Here is an 8,613-nt window from a genome sequence, read left to right as displayed (position 1 = left end):
TTTTTAGGTAAAGGTAAAGGTACCCCTGCCCGTACGGGCCAGTCTTGACAGACTCTGGGGTTGTGCGCCCATCTCACTCAAGAGGCCAGGGGCCCGCGCTGTCCGGAGACACTTCCGGGTCACGTGGCCAGCGTGACAAAGCTGCATCTGGCGAGCCAGAGCTGCACACGGAAACGCCGTTTACCTTCCCGCTGGTAAGCGGTCCCTATTTATGTACTTGCACCCGGAGGTGCTTTCGAACTGCTAGGTTGGCAGGCGCTGGGACCGAGCAACGGGAGCGCACCCCGCCGCAGGGATTCGAACCGCCGACCTTTCGATCGGCAAGTCCTAGGCGCTGAGTCTTTAACCCACAGTGCCACCCGCGTCCCTGCTGACGTTTTTTACCTGTTTACAATAATGCTTAGGTCATTTATTAGCCTATTGAGCTCACCTACATTTCTGACTAAATCATAACTGTTTTTTCCCCTTTATGTAGGACACAGCAGTGACCATCTGGAACTGGGGTTCACCAGTTGTGTTCTGGTGGGGGATGCATGGGGGACATAGGAGCCAACTCCCATAGGCCAGGTTCCTTCAGCCCCTCCCCAATAAAATATTGGAGGGGGCTGTCCCCATGGTATGTCCATGCCACATCATGTGGTCGATTATGCAGGGTGGGGCTTACGTGCCCCCCTGTATTTTGTTCAAGTTGGCACCCCCTCTTCCACCTCCTCAAAAGCTCTGCCCCCATTTTTATCCCAATTTAACTGGCTGATCTCCCCGCATCTCCACCTCCACCTTTCCCAGGCTTCTTCCCCCTCCAGGCCCTCTGACTCCCCCCTTCACCCACAGCGCAAAGGGGAGCCCACCCCAGACTGGGAGGTAAACTCCAGAAGCAGCCCTTACAGCAGAAGAAGGAATCCAGTCACTTCCCACGCCCCATGCAGCCTTTGCAGCAAAGGTGGAGGCGGAGGCAGGAAGCAGCTGGCAAGTTGCTTTGGAGCATGGGTAGGCAAACTAAGGCCCAGGGGCCGGATCCGGATCACCTTCTAAATCCGGCCCGCAGATGGTCTGGGAATCAGCGTGTTTTTACATGAGCAGAATGTGTCCTTTTATCTAAAATGCATCTCTGGGTTATTTGTGGGGCATAGGAATTCTTTTTTTTCTTCTTCAAAATATAGTCCGGCCCCCCACAAGGTCTGAGGGACAGTGGACTGGCCCCCCTGCTGAAAAAGTTTGCTGACCCCTGTCTGGGAGACCCAGTCCCCATCACCCGCTATTATTTTCCCCTCTAGGAAACCAACCCTCAACTTCAGGTTCACATTCGACTATTGTTATGAATGGAGCAGAAACATGTGCAATGTGTTCTGCCTATGATTTCTTTCCAAAGAGAGAGAGAGAGAGCTAGGTTCCTAGAAAGGGGGAGGGGAGGAATTTAGGGAGGAGGGGGCAGCCGGGATCCTCCATAGCCAATGCAGCTCCGACTTGCGTGGCTTCCTGCTTGCAGAGTGGGGGCGAAAGTGGGCTTTGACTCTCCCAGGAGCTGCATCGATGACCCCTTGTGTATCCTGGTGAGTGTCTCCCCATTTTGTGCAACACTGAGCTGAGCTCTAGGGAAATTCATCCTCAGCTGCACATTGAGTATGATATAAGAATTTTACTGGACACCCAGCTGTCATTTCGCCTACTCTAGGGCATGTAAATAAATGCCTGATGACACCCCAACTCCTTCCCCGCACTCCCTAGGCTAGAAACCCTTCCCTGAGCTGTCAAGTTCCTGAGCTGCAATAGAACGTTGAGAAAATGCCTTTATCTCATTTTCAAGAGTGAATAAATGGCACCCATTTTTTCCCTATAACAAATGCATTTAGCGTGCCACCTAAAAATTGTAATGACTTTTCTCTGTATGTAAACTCTGTCCTCTAGGTGGCAACGTAATTTACTGCATACAGTATCATTATTTGTATCTACATGCTTATCTCCTGATCTGTAAATTAATGGCATTGTCAATGCCAGTGCCGCTGGTAAATCCTTTTTCTATGTACCTGGGAAGAGAGCAAATACTGGGAAATTAACTCAATCACAAACGCTGAATAAATATTAACTTGTCAATACCAATTTTCTGTAACCCACCTTAAACCAACTTCCCCAACAGAGTTCCAACAACCCCCAACTCACCTTTCTGATGTGTACTGTCCTGTTTTTCTATGTACATCTGAGAGAGGGAGGAGCTGTGAGCAACAGAGCTGTTGGACGGATGCTGCACCTTATTTATGTATTTATTTGTTACAATTACATACCACCTTTTCATCCAAGGAACTAAAGGTAGCAGATATGCTTCTTCCTCTCATCTTATCCTCACAACCACCCTGTGAGGTAGGTTGGGCTGAGAGGCAGTGACTGGCCAAAGGTCACCCAGTGGGCTTCTTGGTTGGGTAGTTACTAGAACTCTAATCTCTTCCAGGTCTTAGCCCTACACCAAACCAGCTCCCTTCTGACCTTCAACCAGGTTGAAGGCTTTAATCCATGGCCCACACATGAAGGAACCTCCCCAGAAGCTCATCTTAGAGTCCTCTTGTCATTCACCTGCCCTTCCTTCTGATGGGTGGCTGGACTCATCCACATTACCTCAGGGGAAATCTTCGTGTCCTGACAGCGTAATAATTCACTCACCCATCAATGCCGTGAATTTTTAGGACTTGGCAGTGACTCCAGTAACAGCAGTCTTCAGCAGAAGCAAGAGAAGCTTCTTGGACCCTGCTGGAGGGATCAGATCTCAAAGATGGAAGAGAAAGACTCAGCTGGGCCTGAAGTGGTAAGAGGTCTGTTTATTATAATAATAATAATAATAATAATAATAATAATAATAATAATAATAATAATATCTTTATTGTCATTGCCCCCTCTCAGGGACAACGAAATTACTTGGCTGCTCCATCCCCCCAGGTAGGGCACTCCACACAAAATCAGAACAACTATAAAAACACTAATTAAAACAATATAATATAATACAGCAAGGAAGATTAGATGACTTTCAAAGTCCAGGTTTCCCATTCAGGGCCGAGATCGCTCTGGAGAAGAAGCTGTTCTTGAGACGGCTCGTTCTTGTCTTCATCGTCCTGTAAATCCGTCCCGACGGCAGAAGCTCAAAGAGACAGTGACCAGGATGCGATGGATCTTTTACTATGTCCAGTGCCTTCCTATGGCACCTTGTGGCATAAATCTGCTCTAAGGTGGAGAGTGGGCAGCCAACAACGCTCTCTGCTGCCTTCACAACTCTGCACAACCCCATCCTGTCCTGGGTAGTACAGCTTCCGTACCACACACATAAGCCATAAGTGAGCACGCTCTCAATGGCACAGTGATAGAAGGCAAGCAGCAGTTTCTGCGGAAGATGGTTTTTCCTTAGGATTCTTAAAAAGTACAGTCTCTGCTGCGCCTTCTTCACAAGCCCCCTTGTGTTGACACTCCAGGACAGATCCTCTTGTAATTCAATACCCAAAAATCTGAACGTTGTTACCCTCTCCACACAGACCCCATCAATCAAAAGTGGCTGGACATTGCTCTTCTGTCTCCTGAAGTCCACCACAAGCTCCTTTGTCTTCCTTGTATTTATGAGCAAGTTGTTAGTTCTGCACCACTCTGTCAGCCGCTCCACCTCATCTCTATAGTCCGTTTCACCCTCCCTTTCAGAGATGAGCCCAATCACGGTTGTGTCATCTGCAAATTTGACAACCCTATTACTAGGGTGAGGATCCAGGCCAGGAGCCCATGGGAACCGTGGGAAAGAACAGGATGGAAGATTCCAGGTGAGGACACCCCCAGCACAAATGTGCAATGCCAAAAGTTCAGGCATTTCCACTACCAGGAGGCTGGGGGGCCCCGAGAGGTTTGCAGCCGACTTCACCATCTTTGCTGTCAGTGGCTGAAGCCGGAGAGATGCACCAAGACTCAGATGCTGGACCTGGTGATCCTGGAGCAGTTCCTGGCTGTTCTACCCCCAGAGATGGAGAGCTGGGTGAGGGAATGTGGAGCAGAGACCAGTTCCCAGGCAGTGGCCCTGGCCGAAGGTTTCCTCCTGAGTCAGGCAGAGGAGAGGAAGCAGGCAGAGCAGCAGGTGAGGTTGTCATCTAGATCAGGGGTCTCCCAAACTGTGGTCTGTGAGCTGCTAGTGGTCCATGAGTTTTATTCAGTTGATCAACGTTAAATATTTATATTTACTTTTAATTGTGTCTTGGTTGCTTATTTTATTTCTTGTATTTTAATGCATAACAAATTGAATTCTGTGGAACACAAAAATTGAAAGCATCCAAGGAAAGACTTCTAATAACCCTTCAGGTTTCTGCCTCTGTTGTTCCTTTTCCAATCCTTCTCCACAGTTGATGTCTCCAATTCTTATTGTTGTTTCAGGTTACAGGTCTATTTGCCAAAGCCGGCCTGGATTTCCCAGAGGCAGAGAGGGCTCCATCAGACACTGGACAGGGGCCACTGGGTAAGAACTCCCTTGTTAGAACAGCTACATTGGCTAGCAGTCTTATTCCAGGGGCAAATCAAAGTGCTGGTTATGAGCTATAAAACCTTATACCGCTTAGGTCCAAGCTATCTGAAAGACCATATTTCCTTTGGGAATTGACTGTTTTTTAAGGAAAGGGCTTTTACCAGTGGAAAAGGGCTTTTACTAGTGCTGTGCTGTTTTTAATATCTGTATCTTAATAGATTTGTTTTTATATTGTTTTAATTCTCCTAGAGTTTAACCAACATTTTAATTATTCTCTTTTTATGTTTTAGCTTTTTGTATTTCATCTGTGTGGTTATAATTAATGTAAGCTGCCTAAAGTCCTGGGCTGGGGATAAGACAGGATATAAATTAATATAATAATAATAATGACTGATGGGATGTATCTCAATTGGGTTTATCTTGGTCAAGTGTTAAATAAATCCACAGGCCCCTTTAATCTTTTGGGGGAAGAAACTGGCAGCCCAGAGCCCCAAAGGGAAGAGATGTCCTTTCACACACATATAAAACAGAATATAAAGCTCTGAAATACAGTGGTGCCTCGGGTTACATACGCTTCAGGTTACAGATGCTTCAGGTTACAGACTCCGCTAACCCAGAAATAGTACCTCGGGTTAAGAACTTTGCTTCAGGGTGAGAACAAAAATCGCATGGCGGCGGCGCAGTGGCAGCGGGAGGCCCCATTAGCTAAAGTGGTCTGCAGGTTAAGAACAGTTTCAGGTTAAGAACTGACCTCCAGAACGAATTAAGTTCTATACCTGAGGTACCACTGTATGCTTAACAGATAAAAGAATTTCTAACACCCATGTGTATTTAGGGATGCACTGATTAACCTATGAGAGAAGCAAGTGCTCCTGGCTTATCGCCAGTTTTTTTTCTCCCAAGTGATGAAATGATGCTGGCAAGACCTCATCAGTCATCTCTGCTTCGTGGTCAAGGGGAAGCAGTTGCTATTGAACTGGATCAGGTAGGGAGGACAGATCACAGGAGGCAGGCTGGAGGCAGGCTACTCGGTCCCCACCTCCCTAGGCCTGAACTGAAATCCCTGCTTCTTGGTTCTTCTGTCTGAACTGCCTGCAAGGAAGTCAAATATTTAAATCATTCCATGGAATTCAAATTTTCATGTGATAAAATACAATATAGGAAATAACAATTAAAAATCATACAACATCCACAGGGCAAAGTGTTTGGGAACCAATGTAATAGATAACACAAACTATTATCTTTAAAGGAGGTTTCATTTCTGCAGAATAGCCCCTCTTCCTTGAAGAGTCTCATGGATTTTGGGAATCAATAAATCTTAATGTAATCTTTCAACTATTTCCTTTTTTCTCAGAGTCCCGTGTCCTTTGAGGAAGTGGCTGTGTACTTTACCAAGGAGGAGTGGGCACTTCTGGATCCTGATCAGAGAGATCTGCATAAAGAAGTCATAGAGGAGAATTGTGGGATGGCAACCTTTCTTGGTAAGGGTCGAAGTTTCACTTGTCCAGGAGAGGAGAATCTTTAGCATTACAGACATTACAGGACTGCAACACCCATAATTTCTGTACTAGTTTAAAACTGTTTAGAAAGTCTAACAATCTATCAACTTTTAGCATTATTTTTCTTTGCACGTTTCTTATACTGGATTTTTATTGATTACAACATTAGCATTTTTACCTCAGATTCTTACCTGTTTCCTATCTGTGTTGCAGCATGTGAAAAAACTTTTGTCAAAGTTTTAGCCTCACTACCCCTCAAAGGATCCTTATGGTGGAGAAGCCATATAAATGTTTTGGAGGTGCAAAGTGCTTAAATGAGAAGACAGGCCTCATGACACATCCAAGAATTCACACAGGGGAGGAACCACTCCAGTGCTTGGAGTGTGGAAAGAGCTTCAGTGATATGAAAGCTTTCACTACTCATCAAAGAACCCACACTGTGGAAAAGCCATATAAGTGCTTGGAGTGTGGAAAGAGCTTCCGACAGAACATAACTCTCAGCTATCATCAAGAAACTCACACAGGGGAAAAAGCCTATGAATGTTTGGACTGTGGAAAGAGCTTCATTCGAAAGATAAATCTCACTTATCATAAAAGACTTCACACAGGGGAGAAACCGTATCAGTGCTTGGAGTGCGGGAAGAGCTTTAGACAGAATATAACTCTCAGTAATCATCAAAGACTACACACAGGAGAGAAACCCTATCAGTGCTTGCAGTGTGGAAAGAGTTTCATTCGGAAGACTGATCTTAGTTATCATCAAAGAATCCACACAGGGGATAAACCTTATCAGTGCCTGGTGTGTGGAGTGAGCTTTACACAGAAAAGGCACCTCACATCTCACCAAACGATTCACACAGGGGAGAAGCCATATAAATGCTTGGAGTGTGGAAAGTGCTTTCGCCTGAACAGAGACCTCATTCCTCATCGAAGAATTCACACTGGGGAGAAACCGTATCACTGTTTGAAGTGTGGAAAGAGTTTCAATACAAACGCAAACCTCCGTTGTCATGAGAGAGTTCACACAGGAGTAAAACCATATAAATGTACAGAGTGTGGGAAGAGCTTCAGTGCGAAGAAAACACTAATTTCCCATCAAAGAATGCATACAGGGGAAAGCGGTATGAATGTTTGCAGTGTGGAAAGAGTTTCCACGTAAATAAAGTTCTCATTTCTTTGAATTAACATGGGATAAACTATTCCAGTGCTTGGAGTGGAAATACATGAAATGATGCACATAAGGGTACAACTATATAAATATTTCTTGGGGGTGTAGAGTACCCTCCTTTTCTTCCTTAAGCTACACCCCTCCCTCATTTAAACTGAAGCAGCCCTGAGAGACCAGAGTTCAAATCCCCATGGAGTTTACTGGGTAACCTTGGGCCAGTGGCTCTCAGCCTAGTTCTACCTCACAGGGTTATATTGAAATACTTTATTGTCACTTGTACAACTTGTATACAGTGAGATTACACTAGCAACCCCCACTCAGCTATCTTAGTCTTAATTCCCTCTTTTACTGACGCACACCCACCAGACCCGAAAGTCAGTTGCCTTGTTCTTATCTTTTCATTCAGCAGCCTAACAGCCCATGGATAGAAGCTGTTCTTTACCCTGTTGGTGCGACTAATCATGCTTCTGTATCGTCTGCCTGAGGGCAGGAGATCAAGAAAATGCCAGCCAGGGTGTGAATCATCCCTGAGAATTTTCCTCACTCTCCTGAGGCAACGTTCTTCCTCTATTTCATCCAGCGGATTCACGGGACAGCCCATAATATCTTGTGCTGTATTCACCACCCTCTGTAGGCACTTCCTATCAGTTGATCTCAAACCAGTGCCCCACACTGTGATGCAGTATGAAAGGATACTTTCTGTTGTTGACCGGTAGAAGGAGATCATCAGATGTTAATTGACATCGTTCTTCCGCAATACTCTGAGGAGATGGAGTCTCTGTTGGACTTTCTTAACCACCTGGATTGTATTTATTTTCCAAGTAAGATCTTCACTGAGATAAACTCCTAGGAATTTAAAGAAAGAGACTCTCTCCACACAGCCCTCCCCAATGTACAGCGGGGCTAGTTCTCTCTTCCTCCAAAAGTCCAACACCACCTCCTTTGTCTTGCTGATATTAAGGTGCAAGTTGTTCCCTAGGCACCATGTACATATTTTTTTTTACCTCCCCTCTATACGCTGATTCGTCTCCACCTGTTATTAAACCCATTATGGTGGTGTCATCTGCAAACTTAATAATTGCAGTAGACTGATCAGATGATATACAATCGTACGTATACAATGAATACAGGTCGGGACTCAGCACACGTCTCTGTGGTGTGCCAGTACTGATTTTTAAGGAATTCGATGTTACATGTCCAATCCTCACTGTTTGCGTCTGATCTATCAGAAAGTCTTTAATCCAGTCACAGATGGTAGGAGAAAGGTTCATGTCAGTCAGCTTTTTTCAGGGTTGTTGTGAATATATAAAATTGGGAATATGAGAACTATGAAGCTACTTCAAGTTCATTTGAGGAAAGGTGGGCTATAAATTAATAATAAATGAATAACAAGTCCATTTCCAGCTTACCTGTCCTTGATTTTGAATTGGTGGTGGTGGTGGTATGTTTTTGTGTGTGTGTGTGTTTAT

At 45.2% G+C, this 8,613-nt stretch overlaps 2 protein-coding genes across 3 annotated transcripts in view; one reads left to right on the top strand and one right to left on the bottom strand.

Annotated features, from left to right (window-relative positions):
* Nucleotides 1-8,613, bottom strand: part of LOC310837292 (uncharacterized protein) — a 530,615-nt gene that overhangs the window by 123,052 nt on the left and 398,950 nt on the right. The window lies entirely within an intron of this gene.
* On the top strand, nt 1,381-8,536 carry LOC310837923 (uncharacterized protein). Of its 2 annotated transcripts, XM_083725168.1 has the most exons (7): nt 1,381-1,550; nt 2,676-2,805; nt 3,727-4,096; nt 4,390-4,471; nt 5,381-5,462; nt 5,832-5,958; nt 6,190-8,536. In XM_083725168.1, the coding sequence occupies exon 7, from the start codon at nt 6,245-6,247 to the stop codon at nt 7,133-7,135; it is 891 nt and encodes a 296-aa protein (XP_083581294.1). In that variant the 5' UTR covers nt 1,381-1,550; nt 2,676-2,805; nt 3,727-4,096; nt 4,390-4,471; nt 5,381-5,462; nt 5,832-5,958; nt 6,190-6,244; the 3' UTR covers nt 7,136-8,536. The 2 variants fall into 2 exon arrangements, with proteins under 2 accessions (XP_083581294.1, XP_083581293.1); XM_083725167.1 differs by lacking the exon at nt 5,381-5,462 and having other exon boundaries at nt 1,418-1,550.

The sequence above is a fragment of the Podarcis gaigeae genome (genome assembly GCF_964106915.1).
Source record: "Podarcis gaigeae genome assembly, chromosome: 2".
In the NCBI taxonomy this organism is placed as follows: Eukaryota; Metazoa; Chordata; class Lepidosauria; order Squamata; family Lacertidae; genus Podarcis; species Podarcis gaigeae.
Note: the sequence above shows the minus strand (reverse complement) of the source record. Positions and strands in the feature narration are given on the sequence as shown.

What these genes read in the sequence shown, in the direction of transcription:
- LOC310837923 (XM_083725168.1), top strand. Translation starts at nt 6,245, where the DNA reads ATGGTGGAGAAGCCATATAAATGTTTTGGAGGTGCAAAGTGCTTAAAT.